Here is a 17,167-nt window from a genome sequence, read left to right as displayed (position 1 = left end):
GCCCCTGCCCGGGGTGGCACTGGCTGCCCCCTGCACTTCACCCCACGTCCAGCCACCGCCGCTAGGCCCCAGTGGACCTATGGTGTGCACTGACCAAAAGACAGCACAGGTGGCCCGCACAGGAGCATCCAGGCACCGTGAGATGCGCTGAGTGCCACACATCAGGAGTCTCCTCTGCTCTGAGCTACGTGGACGCGGGCGTGGCCCCTGGCAGAGCCGACAGGCCTGGGGCTTCACCGCTCAGCGCACCATAAAAAGCAGAAGTGTGGGGCTGTCTCGGCCTTGACCATGTGGAAATCACGCAGCCCATAACTGACCCCTCTGGGAGTGCAGGGCATTGGGGGAGGGAGGGGGGTGTCATCGGCGGCCATGGGTATTCTCCCAACGTGGGAGGATGACCCTCCAACGACAAAGCCGGGAGAGACGCGACACTGCTGCTGGACCCCCAACTCACGACAACGCCCTCTGCAGGGTCCTACCCAAAACTACGCTCTCGGTCTAGTGCGCGTGGGTCCAGGGTTGGGGCCCTGGCCTGACAATCAGCATATCAGCCCTCTGGCCGAGGTGACGGGTCGGGGTGGGCATGTGACCCATGCCGGCCAGTGGGTCTCTGTTCTGGACTTCCACTGGGAAGGACTGGTGGACGGCAGCATTCTCCAGCCTCAGGTTCTCAGGGAGCCGTGACCCGGGTGGGCTGTCGGAGAAGGAGGCCAACACACAGGGAAGCTGAGCCCAGGGACAGGGACAGAGGCTGAGGGACACAGGCTGAGAGACTGCACCTGGGGCCCCTGGAGCCAGCCACACCTGAGGCCAGAACCCTGGACTTTCTGGACCTGTGAGCCTACGAGTCCACTTTTTCACTCAGGCTAGTTGGAGTCGGGTTTCTGTGACTTGTGACCAAGAATCTTGCTTCACACACCCCCTTCTGTGCACAGCCTTACAGAAGCCATGGGAATGGCAGGAAATAAGAACACACACCACACCCTCCTGTAACCTTAGACCGAACCAGGAAGACCTGACCAATCGGCCCAAACACACCAGGTGGGGACACAGGATGTGACCAGTACTGCCGATTAGAGGCTGGGGGAGAGGAAGACCCCAGAGGGCCGAGTGACAGGAGCCAGATCTCACTCCTGGGCCCCCTGCACTCTGTGCTTTCTCTTCCTTCCACAAGAATTCCTCTCCCCACTGGGGGGACGGGAACTCCACCAGGGCAGCCACGGAGATTCAGGGCACTAAAGGAGATGTAGCCACACATATTGCTGGGAACGTTCTTGAAAGAATTAGCCAGAAACAGACACCAGACAACGTTCATTACATACTTGCTCTGCTATAGAAAATGGACATTACATTTTCCTCCAGGTGAAGCAAGAATAAAAGGGATTAAGGATTAGCTGACAGAGTCTTCGCCCCTCGCCCAGGCCCCCTCCACCTCGTCACACCCACTTCCCTCCTGACGATCTGGGGACGTGTATGCACTTGGTAAGATGATCCACGTCTTCTAAAAGGCACCGTGACATACAAAGTAACCTATCTACAAAACAGAAACAGACTCACAGACATAGACAACAGACCTGTGGTTGCCAAGGCTGTGGGGGGGGGGTACTGGGAGTTTGGGGGTGATAGATGCAAACAATTACATTTAAAATGGCTAAACAACAAGGTCCTGCTGTAGCGCACAGGGAGCTGTACTGAATATCCCGTGATAAACCATAATGGAAAAGAATATAAAAAAGAATGTCTCTGTGTGTATAACTGAGTCACTTTGCTGTACAGCAGAAAGTAACACAGCATTGTAAATCAACTAGATTTCAATTAAAAATTTATTTTTAATTAAAAAAAACAAAGAGGGCTTTCACTAGTTAGAATTTCTGTTGTCTTTGTTAAAATTCTGAGAACTTTATTTGATTTCTTTGATACAGCATAGATGAAAAACAAACAAACAAAAATAAAAGGCACCGTGACAAATGTTAGGTAAGTGACCGTCCCAGTGTCACCGCCTGGCTCCTCCCAGGGACCCTCCCTTCTGGGTTCTCCTTCCCCCACCCCACCCCAAATTCCCAAACTCACCAAGATGCAACAACGGGCCCAGCCTTTGCCCTGCTGTTCCCACTACCTGGATGCCCTCCTTCCTCCCACCCTCCTTTCCCGGCCGCCACCTCTGGGAAGCCTTCCCAGATTTCTCCAGGAAGGGACGTTCAGGGGGAAGTTTTGTTCCCTGCAGTAGGATGAAGACTCAAAGTCAGAATTTATTGACTTCAAGAAAGAAATGCAGACACATGAAATTTCTTGCAGTGAGTTTGTGGCCCTGACTCAGCCCTGCTGTAAACTTTCAGGCGTTCTGAGGAGCAGAGGGAGCTCCCGGAAGAGCCCTGTGGGCACCGAGGTGCTGGCAGCTGGCAGGCCACCACCACCTCCCCCAAAATGCCTCTCTCGTAGGCTCAGGAACGGCCGATGCCACTCAGCAGGTGGGAGATCCTTGTATCCCCTTCCTGGAATAAGAGGGGTGCCAGGCTCAGTGGGGTCTTGACTGGGAGAGGACAGGCGGCCCTGAGCACCACAGCCACCATCCCAGGCACCCCCAGGTCCAGAGAGGACGTCGGACAGAGAGAGGGAGGGAGGAAGCGCCAAGGACAAGGGCAGCCTGGCTGCTTTCCCTGAGCGCTCCCCACTGCAACCCTGCACAGCACCGCCCAGGGCACCCTCCAGACCTCCTGGAAATGCCACCCCCTCCTTGGGACCCCTCCCTGACCACTAGCTCAATCGGGCCCTTGCTTCCCCTACCCCAGTTAGAGACCCCCATCACCTGTGCCTTCCCCCACAGCATCCCTCCCACCTGCCCCTGCCCTTGTGTCCCCAGGTCATCAGGTCATTGTCTGCCCCCCTCCCCAGGCAGGGACCATGCTTCATCCTGGCCATGTCACCCCTTCCACCTGGCAGAGGGTCTGGCCCGTAACTCAGAATCGATGAACCAATCAACCACTGCAAAAGCCTCTCTGAAACGCTCTGGGGCAAATGCAAACTCAAGCCAAGCCCCCACGGGCATCAACAAAAGCTCTGGACTCGCTGGTGAGTGGGGTCGTCTGGAGCTCGGCCCTCCTCCATCACGCTGAAAACAAGCTGAAGATGGCATCGCGGTGAGTTAAGAGGGAAACACCAGACTGGAAACGCTGCCCTGTGAGTTTGGGATCACGTGCACGTCAGGCCAGCCGCCACAGTTAGGGAGCTCTGCCCGCCCCGTACCCAAACGTGCAACCCATCGGGGACCAAGCCTACCCACAGCAGCCCAGCAGAGGGGCACGTGCCGGCACCTCCAGCCGGCCTCACCGCCGGCGGCCACCTTCCAGTGGAGGAGGTCCAAGGGCTTCCTACCAAGCAGGGGCATATGGTCCGCACAGGCCCCCCACCCCCGGTCGTCCCACCCACCCCAGGACGGGCCAGCCAAGCCCAGAAGGATGAGGTGGCCTGGAGGGGCCGAGCAGAAGCTGGCCGCCCAGCATGGAGCCGAGCCCTAGCACGCACCGGCCTTCGGTCCGCAAGGCCCGAGCGGGCCTCGTCACCCCTTCTAGGATGAGAAAGACAAAGGTCCATGGGATCAGGAGCTGGCCGGGGCCACACGTGGCCAAGAGGCGACAGAGCAGAGTGGACACCCCAGTGGAGGGCAGTGGGCGTGAAGAGGGCCTGAGTGTGGTCGGGGGCAGGTGGGTGAGGCAGACAGGACCACCCTCCGGGCTCTGCCCATCCCAAGCCAGGGCAGGGGAGCCAGGCAGCTCGCAGACCCAGCCAGCGTCTCGGAGCTCCTTCCCGTGCTCACGAGACCCAGACCGGGGCACGGCCGCAGGCTCACCCAAGAGACTAGAGAAGATTCATCCCCACAGAGGACCCCGGGGACCCTGAGGGAGACAGAGCACGGCAATCCCGGCCCGCGGGTCCTGCTCGGCCCCAACTGAGGCAGAGAGGGGACAGAGCCACAGCCTCTCATCCTTATAAAAGGCTGCGTGGGCCCTGCTCGCGGGCTGTGGGGCTCAGGGGATAACGCTGCACGGGCTCTGCACTGGGCACAGGGCAGGCAGGGCTGGGGCCCCATCACGTGACAGGAGCCTCAGCCAGAGCCCCGCCCCCGGTCCCCTCCCACCAAGCCCCTGCCCTGGCGATAATTCCCCATCACTCCAGTGGGCAGCGTCGCTTGGATATGCTCCAGAAAACAGGACTCCCAGGAGCCCTGGAGAACTGAGGGCAATCCGCTTCCTTCCCCCATGTGCCATGTGGATGGCCCCCAGCCCCACCCTTCTCCCAGGTCAGAGGTCAAGGTGGCCAGCACCAAAGTCGGCCAAGTCTCCACATCCCAGAAGAGCGAGGTGCCAGGTCAGGCAGGGCAGGGCAAGGCCACCTCAGCACCCAGGGTCCGTCTGCTTGCTCCTCTGTGCCAGGGAAGGCACATGTGACTGCAGGGCCGGCTCCCTCCCTGGGGCAGGGGAAGCTGCGGGATCTAGGGGAAGCAGGTCCCAAAGGGCCCTTCCCTCCAGACCCCGCCCGCCCGTAAGGCCATGGGTTTCGGGTTTCCCCTTGGCTGCCTGCCAGGCCTCTGCTCCGTGAGATGGAAAGAAAGTCTGACTTGACCTTAGGAGGTGAGCATTTCAGGTGATAATTCGTATCAGGAAACTTGCAAAAAAAAAAAACAGACGTCAACGAGAAATCCTCCCTCTAAAAGTGGGCTCCTGGAGCCCACGCTGCTGGGCTTGGCTGTGCTTTAGCAAACTACTCAGGAAATGGGACGAAAATGGAGCCACGCCACCCCCCGTACGTCAGCGGGGCCCTGGCCAGATGCTGGGGTGAGCTCCGAGCCCACACATCCCTCAGCCCCCCAGGGAGTAAGGGGAGGGTGCGAGCACGCAGCCACAGCCTCCGAAGGTGGCACCTTCTCAAGCGTTAAAAAGGTAACGTGCTGGGACTTCCCTGGTGGTCCGGGGGCTCCCAATGCAAGGGGCCTGGGTTCGATCCCTGCTCAGGAAACTAGATCCCCCACGCCACAACTAAAGATCCCACACGTGGCAACGAAGATCCCATGTGCCGCAGCTAAGACCCGGCTCAGCCAAATAATAAATAATTTGTTTAAAGATAACTTGCTGATGTGACTTTAAAGAAAAGACACGGGCAAACACAGAACGAAGGTGACGAGGACCAAAACGATTTTCGGGGGCTCCCCCACCCCAGGGCTGATATCAGGACCTAGTTATCCCCGTAAGGCTGGCCCAGAGGAAACGCTCAATGCAGGTCTGATGGACGGATGAATGAACGAGGGACCAAGCGGGTGACACTTAGAAAGACACCCATCAGAAAGCCGACCTTCCCAGTTTCCCCCAGATGGCCCTCCAGGAAAGCACCTCCGTGTTTAAACCCACCCAGGGTTGCTTATCTGCTGCAAAGCGGAGCCAACCATCTCCTGGGTGCTGTGTTACGTTTTATGTGAATGAAATGAGGCTGGGAGCAGAGAAGCAATTTAAAAGCGCCAACTTCATTTGGGGACTGATGCTCCCTCCCCACTGAGCACCCTGGCTCCTGGCTGAGCCACCCCAGCCGAAGGGCAGAGGCCCGGCCAGGGGGAGGCACAGGGCGCCGTGGCCTGGCTGCACGGCCACTGCTGCCAGTCGAAGCTTCTGGGCAGAAAGCTTTGGGCAAGAAGCAGTCTCTCCCTCTCCCCCAAAGGGCTCTTCCCTACGGGGAAGGCTCAGGATCCTCACTGAACACAGGTGGGGACAAATGAGTGCTTTACAGAGCTTCAGAGGTCACAGGGGGAGCAGGCAACTGAACAGGGAGGCCAGCTCTGTCACCCACCGGCCACGGGGTCCTTCCCAGATCCTCAGCAGAGAAGGAGGTGGGCCGGGCCTCTGAGCTCATAGCCCTTCAGGACCAATGAGCCCCTCCTATCCTACTCATCTGGTCAGTTGCCAATGTTTACTGAGCATCTGCTAAGCACCTAGCACTGGGAGACAGCAGAGAACAGACAGACCAAAGCTCCGCCCTCGCGGGGTCCACACCCTTAGGGGCCTGAGGGAGACAGGACACTGGGAGCAGGCACTGGGGTGGGGGGTGGCGGAGAAGAGAATCATCCCCACGGGGTCCGTCTGTCCCCTCTCTTTCCCAGGAGCCACGTCCTACCTGGCTTCTTCACTTCTATTCACTTCACTTCTACTCACCTGTGATTCCCCGCCAGCTCTGCTGGGACCACAGAATCCAGGGGCCCATGAACTTGGGTGGAGAAACAAGAACTGGGTTTATTTTCATCAACTCCGACTGAAATTGGGCGTTTCCTTCATCATAAAGCAACAAGTCACAATGTTGTCATTAGTACCTGGGACTTTGTCACCAACAGAAATCACAGGTGTTTTCCCGGGCACGCTCACAGCTGTTGCCGACCCCGAAATATCGTTTACATCCATCACAACTTCAGAACTGTGGTACTTATCACACTTGCTGCTAACTCTTGTTGATGTGTTACTAAAGAAATCAGCTTTAATATTCTGGTAACTTTATTGCCATAGCATTTATTTTTTAATAATCATCCTTTAATCCTATCTATTCTATGTTATGCTGGTTATAAAAACTACATTCTGAGAAACTTCATGGGCTTCTCCAGACTTGGGGTGGGGAGAGTCTATGGCACAGAAAGAGCTGAGAACCTCTGTGCCAGGATGGGCGGGGGGGGGGGGGGGTCCTTGGAGCCGGGAAGCCCCTCCGCGTGTGTCCCGGGGCAGCCCGTGGTGTGACACCCAGCAAGGCACCCAGCAGCCGCCTCAAACGACTGAGACAGAACGGCTGCAGGAATTAAATAAAATCCCCGAAGCCCCTGCACGGTCAAGTGATCAATCAGCACATAAACCTGGATGGGGTTAAGCAGTATCGATGGGAATAAACTGAAAAAAACGTAAGATTTTTTACTGAGCGCTTCATTTTTACGAGTGAAAATTGAATTATTTAACTGGTCAATGAGCTAGTCAATAGGGAAAAGGGCCTAAACGCAGGGAGGAAGTGAAGTGCACGTGAACTTGAAATACAAACGGCAGGAGCTCCAGACCACGCCCCCCTGGACCATTTCCTACCCCCCGCAGGCCCCCCCACCGCCAGACCAGTCAGCCTATTTCTGACTTTCCAACGTTGACAGATCTGGATGTCCTGGGCTCCAAGCAACAGCCCCTCCCCTTGGGTCACACATAGCAGAATGGGGGGTTATCAGAAGAAACCAGAAACAGCACCACTCCCACCCACTGTACTGTCTCCCTGCTGTGTCCTTTCCAGGTATGGGATGGCCCTTAGTGCTGTGAATATCTCTCCCCCAAATCCCCCAAATCTGTCACCACAGGGTGACAGATTTCTTTGGGGATTGCAACCACGCAACTAATTAGCAAGTGGGCAAAAACTCAAAGCAGACACAAGAACGATGTCTGCTGTAGTTAAGACCTCAGGCTCAATCCAAAAACTAACACAGAATTCTGCAATCCCACTTCTGAGTATACAGCCAGAAGAAGAGAAAGCAGGGGTTTGAACAGACATTTGTACCCCAATGTCCACAGCAGCGTTGCTCACTCTAGCCCAGAGATGGGAGCAGCCCAAGGGTCCACGGATGAATGAACAAGAAAACAAATGTGGTCCATCCACACAGTGAAATATGATTCAGCTTCAAAAAGGAAGGAAATTCTGACACAGGCTACAACTTGGATGAACCTCGAGGACATCATGCCCAGTGACGTAAGCCCGTCACATAAGGATAAACACTGTGTCACTCCACTTATATAAGGTCCCTAGAAAAAACAGCCAAATTCACAAACGGAAGTAGAATGGTGGTTTGCAGGGAAAGGGGGAGACAGGAGGCGATGGGGGGCTAGTGTTTAACGGGGACAGAGTTTCCATCTGGGAAGATGAAAAAGTTCTGGAGGTGGATGGTGGTGACGGTTGCGTAACAATGTGAATGTACTTCACGCCACTCAACTGTGCACTTAAATTGGTTAAGAGGGTAGATTTTACCTGTATTTTATCACCATTAAAAAATAACAATAAAGAAAAAAGAGTAGAAATATTTCTTGCACTAAAAAAATAGCACTCAGGGACTTCCCTGGTGGCACAGTGGTTGAGAATCCGCCTGCCAACGCAGGGGACACGGGTTCGAGCCCTGGTCCGGGAAGATCCTACATGTCGCAGAGCAACTAAGCCCGCGCGCTGTTACTACTGAGCCTGCGCTCTAGAGCCCGCGAGCCACAACTACTGAGCCCGCGTGCCACAACTACTGAAGCCCGCGTGCCTAGGGCCCGTGCTCCGCAACAAGAGAAGCCACCGCAATGAGAAGGCCGCACACCACAACGAAGAGTCGCTCCCACTCGCCACAACTAAAGAAAAGCCCACACGCAGCAACGAAGACCCAACGCAGCCAAAAACAAATAAATAAATAAATTTATTTTTAAAAAAATAGCACTCAGGCTCAAGAGTGAAGAAGGAAATCGCATCTCAGACCCTTTTTAGCTGTGTGACTTTGGGCCAGTCCCCTGGATGCTGTGAACCTTTCTTTTCTCGTCTGTAAAATGAATATAATAATCGTATCTATTTTTTTAGGACTGTCTCCAGGACTAAATGAGTTAATGCCTGTGATGTGCTCGGCACAGCCATGGACACATAAAAGGGGACTGTGATTATTGACTTCATTATTACTAATCAGAAGCAATATGTAAATAATGAGAAATTGTTATTATAAGATAAAATTACCTCCGAAGGAGAAGCACGGAGGCGATCCTAAATGCCATCTCTCCAGCTAAGGCCTGGAAGATGGTATCTCTACCTCTGACGCCTCAGAATTATGCGCAGCACAGAAAACTCATAAAGAGCCCTTTCTGAATTAAAAGTGATCTGAAGAGAAGCAGCCACACTCGGCCTGGCTCTTTTCTTACTTTAATTTGAACTTAATTTATCTCTGAGCATCAGGAAACGGCGTCATGCAAGAGATGTGCCCTGTCGGAGTCAAGGCGAGCTCAACATTGCGGGAAATGATCTGCTTTTGCAAGAAAATCACGAAGGAAGGAGGGTGCTGTTATTTTAAGATCTTCGAGCTGGTGTGAGAAGAAACTAATTAAATGATTGTAATTTTCTGTGCAAATGCAGCAACTTGACTACTGCAGAGATGCAAAATAAGAAGGAACTTTTCCACCTCAAAAGAACAGCGGAGTCTTAATTTTTTCTTCTTTCCGGTTCTCCAGTGACAGCTCACATTCAAGTACTCCTATTAAACGTTTAAAACAACAAACAGAGCTTATGCGGGACAAAGATGATGTGCACACTGTGTGCTCTGGGAAGTGTCCTGGAATCACGGGGCTGGAGTAGAAATGGTTTTGTTGCTGCCCTCAGTGGGCTGTCAGTCGCCAGCTCACAGCGCAACTGGGAACAGGTTGCGAGAGTCTGTGCTCTGCAACCCACCGGAGGGACGGCTGCACCGTGGGAACCCGCGTGGGGCAGAAGCGGGGCCTTCGCCATCCCCACCATCCACTGGACAGAACCGGAAGGGCCACGGGTGCGTGTTTCCATGGCGGTTCTATGCCCAGCATCCAAGCTCACGCCCCGAATGAGGCTTTCAAAGGGCTCCACAGGCAAGAGCAGGCTGGGGACAGACCCACACGCATGCTTCACCCTCCAGATACTGGGATGGAGACCTTGTCGTGACCACGATGAGAGCCAGAGTTCCCCTGCTCCCTGAGCTTCCACACCTGGGCACACGCTGGCCAGGAACAGGGCTGCAGTAACAGCTGGCTTCACGGGTCATCACATCCCTCCGTGCTCCATAAAGCACCCATGCAAACTCGGGAATTAGGAGCGCGAGGGCGAAACGGGCTATTGGTAAGAATCTATAAATAACTCACTCTTCGGATGCTAAAAAAAAAAAAAAAGAAAAGTGAGGAAGCTCCCAAACAGAAGGCAGTTTACAAGCTCGCCCTCCGGGTCTTCCTGAAATGGAAACGCTCAGGGATGCTCAGCGTGTCGCCAGCGCATGTTCTCATGGCTCCAGCTCTGCACTCCCACGGTGTCATCCTTGGGGGCTTAGCCTGCCTCTGACAAATTATAATAAAGTAACATGTTAAAACAACAGGAGCTCCAAAGAAGGCCTAATGCAAGCACTGGGCTGCCTTCTAATCTGAAGGGGCGTGCAGAAGAATCAAGTTAATTTATGACCTCTTTAAAACACTCTCAGGAACCCTCATGCAACCACAAATTAAATAGCCACTTCATTAAAGTAAACGTAGATCTGTGCAATGTGTTCGGGAACGTTATTAACAGGGCTGTTTTGATGCCTTTGAGCCAAAAGCTTCTTGATTGACGGACCTGTTCTTTCTCTGCCTGGTGCTCCGGGGTCTTCAGGACCCCGGGCCTCTCCCTCAGCCTGCACAGTCTCACCATCGCAACATCCTCCTCAGCCCAGGTGACACTGACTCTACCCACCCTTCAGAGCTGCTCGATCATCACCTCCTCCAGGAAGTCCTCCCTGACCTCCCCAGCACAGATCCTTAAAGCACCAGAATTCTGTAATGAACTCCTGTCCAGTCCCAATGTCCTGCCAGGACAGGGGCCATGAGTGATTTTGCTTGTCACTGTACCCCGGCACCTAACAGACCCTCTTAGAAAGCAGCTGCTCTGAAGGCTACTATGAGGTCTCTTCTCACCTGGGGCTCTCAAACTTTGTGTGATCTCTCCAGGCACAGACAGAATGCAGAAGACCCTAGGTGGTCCCAGGCACAGGGCAAGCATACCCCCAAGTACAACACTGCTGCCTTGCATGCCAGGACTTCCCCAGGCTCTGCCCACCAAGCATACGTGTCCACTGAGCGACACCCATCCCACAACACAGGCTGCCCTCACTCTCTCATCACTCTTGGTCCAGCCGCCAGGCCCAGGGTCCCCGACAGGTGGCACAGCTGGCTTCCTGACAACAAATGTGACAGGCACTCAGTGCTGGTCACAGCATCCCGTGACCTCTGTCTGCCTCTGTCCGTCTCTGGGTGGCCACTGGCCGCCCTTGGTGAAGCTGCCACGACAGAGAAGTGCTTCATCTGGGGGCAGAGGCCCACAGCCACGCACTGAGCAGTCACAACTCAGCCACCCATGAACCGGACCGCTCTGTCCAAGGGAGTCCCCACCCCAAAACGCCGGGAGGCCCGCACTGTGCTGGTCTGGAATCCCGAAATTTCTCACGGAAAGTTCAGCAGACTTGGAGCCACCAAGCCCGCCCACAAGAGCGGAGCGGAGCCGTCACCACGAAACCACAGCCGTCAGACTCAAGGCTACAAATCAGCTTTGTCGCTGGATTCACTCAAGAACCCGAAGGGCTTTCCACGAAGGCCTTCATGGTCTCTGGACGCTGGAGCCTGGCCGTGAGCCATGAGGCCTCTGTGGGGGGTTGGGGAGCCACGTCCCGTCCATCCTCACCTGAACCCTTTCTCAGACCTGCTCTTCCCTCCCTCGGCCCCCTCCAGGGCCCTGGGCCAGGCCTCACCGTCACAGCAGCCTCCTCCCCGAGTCTCTGTACAGGTCTCACCTCCACGGCCCCTCACCAAGCCCACCCTGCGCACTGCCCCCGGGTCACTGGTTGAAACTCAGCCCAGCCCTGCTATCACTCCCTGAGCACCTGCTGCAGGCCAGACCCTGTCCGAGCACTTTACGTGGATTACCCTACTGAACCTGCACCACAGACAGACCTATGAGCCTTCACTTCCCCCAAATCTAAGACACTGAGGCCCAGAGAGGTCAGTCCATCCACCCCAAATCTCAGAGCCAGAGAGGAGCAGGGCCGGGTACAAGCCCAAGAAGGCTGAAGCTCAAGCACCAGTAACCCCCCCCCCCCCCCGCACTGCCACGCTAGGCTGTTCAGCCTCATATTTGGGACCCATTAGGAGTGCACTTCAACCAGTTTCTTCCAAACTTCTTTCCTCTGATTCCTCTCCACGCACAATGCATTCACTGTCTCCGTGTATGACACAGACCACCTCCCAGATTCCCACCTCCCAGACCTTGCTCAAGCAGTTCCTCACCCAGAATGTTCCTCTCCATCTCCCATATACTCCCCCTACTCGTCCCATAAGTCCACCCTGATGCCACCTCTTCCATGCAGTCTTCCCTGATTTCCCCACTGGGGAAGATGGTGCTCACCCCTCGTATCCCAACTGTTCACATCCATCCCTTTTTTCCCCACAGGACTACTCTGAGCTCCCCTGCGTTAAGCTCAGGGGATGCAAAAGTAATTGAGGCCCCTCCCCTGCTGTTACGAGCTGAACTGTGCCCCCCTCACCGCCCCCCACAAATCACATATTTAAGTCCTAACCCCCAGGACCTCAGGATGTGACTATACTTGGAGATATGGTCTTTAAAGAGGGGATTAGGGTAAAATGAGGCCACTGGAGTGGGCCCTGATTCAATATGGTTGGTGTCCTTATAAGAAGAGATTAGGACACAAACACAAAGAGAAGACAGCCATCTATAGGCCAAAGAGAGAGGCCTCAGGAGGAACCAACCCTACTGATCCCTTGATCTTGGACATCCAGCCTCTAAAATGGAGAATGCATTCTGCTGTTAAAGCCATCCAGTCTGTGGCACTTTGCTGTGGAGGCTAATACACCTGCCCTCAAGGAACCTGACATCTGTGTTAGGTGGGACCCATTTCACACCCTCAGAAGCTCCATGCTTCTGACTTGGAGCTCTGGCTCTCTGGGTATAAAATATGCACAGATAGCAGGTTCCTGAAGATCCCTGAGCAGAGAGCATGAATAGTCAGGGCAGAATCACCTCTGCATACAGCTCCCCTCGACATCCTCAACCCTGCAGGACAGCACAGAGCAGATGTGGAGCGGGGGTGGGGGACATGCCGATCTGCTGACCACCAGCAACAAAACTGAACCAACTGGGCCTGGCTGCGGGAAGCTCACATTCTAGTCCACTGCCGCATCGAAACTGAAGTTCCAGTGCCGTGAGGGAAGGCGTACAGGCGAGCTGTACTTAAGTATAACGCGCACGCGATTTCCCAGAAATGGTAAAATTGGGACAGGGCACAGCACCGTCCCATTGGGGTAGCATGAAGCCCTGACCTCGGAGGCAGGGACCTGCGTTGCCATGCTTGTCTCCAGATCACACCTCTGCCTCTGAGGGCAGCTCGGGAGACCCAGAACCTGGAGCCTCCGTGCATGACCCGTTCTGGATCCATCGAAGGTAACACCAGTTGGTTTCAATGAAACACTCATTTCACACCTAACAATTCATTTCTACAGCTAAACGGCAGACAGAAAGGCAGTGTTCGAACTTCCAAGCTAGTCCCCTTCTGTATCTCCATGGGAGCGGGAAGAAACCGAGCCTTTGGAAGGAAAACGCACATATGTTCTCAGCGCTACAGCGACGGGGCCTGTCCTGGAATAAGCTCGAATCCTGCCGTTCCTTTCTGCAGATGCTCTAAAACACCATTTTAAACAGTCTATCCCTCTCCACATGCTTTTTTTAACTTTGTAAAACACCTGACATGGGAAAGCAAACACCACCTCTGCTCTTGTAGAGCACATCTGCAGAGCGTAGCTCCTTGGGTTCGGATACCTGTGCAAATCAGATGACATAAAATTTTTAAAAGACTCTGCTCAGCAAATCAGCCTCAAGTTAGTTTCTTTTCCGTTTTAGCTTTCAAAGATGGGGCTTTCAAGCGGAGGTGAACCACGTGCAGAATCCTGGCTAAAATCCTTAGCCCTGCGGCTGCCAGAGGGACCGAAGCGCATTTCTGAGACACTTCACATGCGGAGAAAACAATGCAACGCATGCGCGGAGTGCTGAGAAAATAATGGTTTGAAAAAAGGGTTTTCCTTGGCTCTGGGTTACAGCTTTCACTCCTCTTGAGTTCTTCCCAGGCAAGTGAAACTCTTAAAGCATCACCTGCTCCCCAAGTCAAAGGATGATGCGCTTATCCAGCGAGAACTCCCGTCTCCCCGACTTCCCAAGCCCGAGAATGGGTGAGGGGGGGGCGGGGCTGGCAAGAGAAGTGGGAGGTGCTTGAGCCAAACGCCAGGTCAGCATCTCCAGAACCACAGCCGGTAACAGTGATGAGTACTCGGGCTTCGCCTCCCGTCTGCTGAGTGCCAGGCCACGCCCTGCTCTCCACAGCCACCCCGGCCCCCCATTTCCCAGAGGCCAGGGGAGAGTGCCTCTCTCAAAGCTCCTCCCCGGATCTGGACTTCCCACCGCCCACTAAAGAGAAGTCAGCACCTCCCCACATTCCCACTCCCCACTCCCAAGCCCCCCCTCCAGGCATTCAGCTGCCAGCAGCCAGGAGACAGTCACACAGGAGTCACTCAGCTCAGCCACTGTCCCCAAGCAGCAAAGCCAGGTGGGCTCCTCTGCCAGGCCCCGCCCCCAGGGCCCCGCCCCACTGGCCCAGACTCTCCTCAGCCTCTCCAGGGGAGCTGTGCTCTCAGGATGGGGGTGGGCGGGCGGGCTGGGTGTCAGTGAGCCCTGAAGGTGCTGGTCCCACCTGGGAGGCTGCTCTCCACCCCTCTGGGTCTCCCTAACTTCTCTCACCCCTACCGCCCCCCACCACGAAGCTGAAAAGAGTGAGCTTCTGGAGGAACAACCTGGGGGGAGGGGGCTTGGTTTGGATGTTCCGGCTCCACTGGTCTGACTGTTAATGCTTACTGGTTCCTTTGAGTTACTGGTGTCCAGGTTACCTTGCAGTCCCTGAGTTACAGCTTACGGTACATAGGACACGATTTGCTCCCGAGTATTGGGAAGGAAGGAAGAAGGGCGGGATCCAGCTGCACGTCTGGGGTCTGACCCCTCTCTCCAGATGTACGTGGGGACGTTCCCCCAAGGGCTCTTCGAGGTAGGGGCGCCTGCTCCCCTCCCTAAAGCACCGCCCCTCAGGGCTCTGCCTGCCCCCTGCTGGCCGGCGGAGCGCAGGGGGTCAGCGCCGACCCGCCCCTCCCCCCAGGGCTTCCAGTCTGACTGGAGACGGTGACCAAGGACCAGAGACCCGGCACAAGCGTGAGAAGCTGGCTGGGGAGGGGGTCCGGCAGGGCGCCGCGCTCTGGACCAATCAGGCCCATCCAGTGCCGCCCCTGCCCCAAGAAGCGCATCCACCAGCCCCTCCCTTCTCCCGCAGAGTTCCCCAGCCAGCGGGGCTAGACAGAGGAGGTGGGTAAAAGTGCCGCCCAGCCCAGGCTACACCCCTGCGGTGACTAGAGAAGCACCTGCATCCCCGCCCCTCCACTCCCAATGGACGCAGGGGCCCTGGCCCAGCGCGGCTTCCCCAGAACTTTGGGAAGCCTTGGTCAAGGAGAAGGGTCGGGGCTCAGCCACTGGACAGTGAGTGGACATTTACGGAAAGGAGTGACGAGGGGCTCCCATCTCTTCTCCCCATAACCTCGCGCGCACACACAGCTGCCACCTCCCTCCACCACTCCCTCTCCCAAAACTAGAGATGATCCACGTGGGGCTGCCGACAGGTGACCCCAAGACAGATGACCACGGGTTATCTGCTCCGGCGGGAATAGAGCGGGGTGGGAGGGAAACGACCCTGTGGCACCCCCCCCCCGGGGAAGAATATGAGGGTATCCCCATGCCCGGGACACACCACCAAAAAGGAGGAGGCGGGATCCAAGAGGGGGCAGGACCCACAGAGCTGGTGGAAGGAGGCGCCAGAGGACCTTAACAGAAGTGTGTTTGCAGGGCAAGGGGTGTCCAGCTGGAGCGAGGCCGAAGTAGCGGCCAAGGTGGGGGAGGGCAGGGAGTGCAAGGAGCTGGCCTCCGCTCCCAGCCCCGCGAGTAAGCAGATCCCGGCGCATCCAGGTGCGTCAGCGGCCGGTCCTCAAGGCAGCCGCGGGTCGCCCTACGGGAACGCGGGGAGAGCGGCGGCCCCAGAATCGAGGGTCCCAGAATCGGACGCCGGGCTGACCGGGGAAGTCCTAGAGCCCGTGGAGGTGCCACGAGCGGGGTCCCGGGTAGACCAGGGTGGAGCGGGTCCTGGAACCAAAAATCCCAAAGCGACGCTGGGTGGACCGGGTGGAGTCTGAAGGCGATAAAGGCGCAACACCGAGTCCTGAATGATCTTAAAGGGCCTGGGGGCGCCCCAAGGTGGCCGGGGTCCCGAAACCTCTGGAGACACCCACCCCCCAACCTGCGATCTGGAGGCCAGTGGGGCCGCCCCTGAGGTGGCTCAGGGTCCCGGAAATCAGCGGAAATGCCCCCCGAGGTGAGGCAGGGCGCTCACGTATCTGGTTCCCAAGTAACCAGTGGCCAGGGGCCAGCAGGGGCGCCGCCGAGGTGACTCTCGTCCCCAAGTCTCCGAGAATGCCCAGGGTGACCGCGGGGCCGTCCGGAAGTGGGGGCTCCGAGGTGTCCGGGGCAGGGCCCGGGGGGACGCGCGGAGGTCACTTACGCTGCTGTTCTCGCCCGTCCAGTGCACCATCGCCTGGTTGTGCGTCGCGTCCCCCTTGAGCACGAACGACGTGCTGATGAGTGAGACCTGCGCTTGCGAAGCCGCTCCGGCCACCGGAGCCGCCCGTGCCCAGCGCCCCTGGCCCGTGGCGGGGGCGCCGTCCTCGCCGGGACCCGGAGCCTGACCGGGACCCGGGGCGCCGGGTTCCGCGCCACGCGCCTGCCGGTCCTCGCCGCCGCCGGGCAGCGCGCGCCCCGCAGGCGGGCTTGGCGGCGCCCGGGTCAGCCGGGCGCGGGGACCCAGGCGCCAGGACTCGGGGGAGCGCCCCGCCGCCCCGCAGGCGGCCAGCAGCAGTAGCAGCAGCAGCAGGAGCGGCCGCGAGCGCGGCGAGCGCGGCGGCGGCGGCGCCCGGGGGCTAGGGGCTCGGGCGGCGGGGCCGGGGCCCTTCGGGGCGCGCGGGGGTCCCCGGTGCGCCATGGTCGCCGAGGGGCGGCGGCGGGGCCGGCGGCGGGGCGGCGCGGGCAAGGGAGACCGCGGCCGGGAGTGCGGAGAGCGCTGGGGAGCGCGAGCGAGAGCTCAGAGAAAGGAGCCGTAGAGGGGAGGGAGCCGGCGGGAGGAGGGGACTCGCCGCTCCGCCGCCGCCACCCGCGCAGCCGAGGGCGCACCGCCACCTGCCGGCCGGCTCCGTGCCCGCCCGTGCGAGCGCCAGCCGCTCAGGAACCAGGGGCTGGA

General features: G+C 57.2%; 1 protein-coding gene across 1 annotated transcript in view; it reads right to left on the bottom strand.

The window, feature by feature from the left end:
- Positions 1–16,912, bottom strand: part of SORCS2 (sortilin related VPS10 domain containing receptor 2) — a 476,773-nt gene extending 459,861 nt beyond the window's left edge. Inside the window, exon 1 of the mRNA XM_060011880.1 lies at positions 16,436–16,912. Coding sequence (XP_059867863.1) covers positions 16,436–16,912 — 477 coding nt within the window. The remainder of the gene's footprint in view (positions 1–16,435) is intronic.
- Positions 16,913–17,167: the final 255 nt, after the last annotated feature.

This window comes from Delphinus delphis, chromosome 5, assembly GCF_949987515.2.
Source record: "Delphinus delphis chromosome 5, mDelDel1.2, whole genome shotgun sequence".
Taxonomy (NCBI): Eukaryota; Metazoa; Chordata; class Mammalia; order Artiodactyla; family Delphinidae; genus Delphinus; species Delphinus delphis.
Note: the sequence above shows the minus strand (reverse complement) of the source record. Positions and strands in the feature narration are given on the sequence as shown.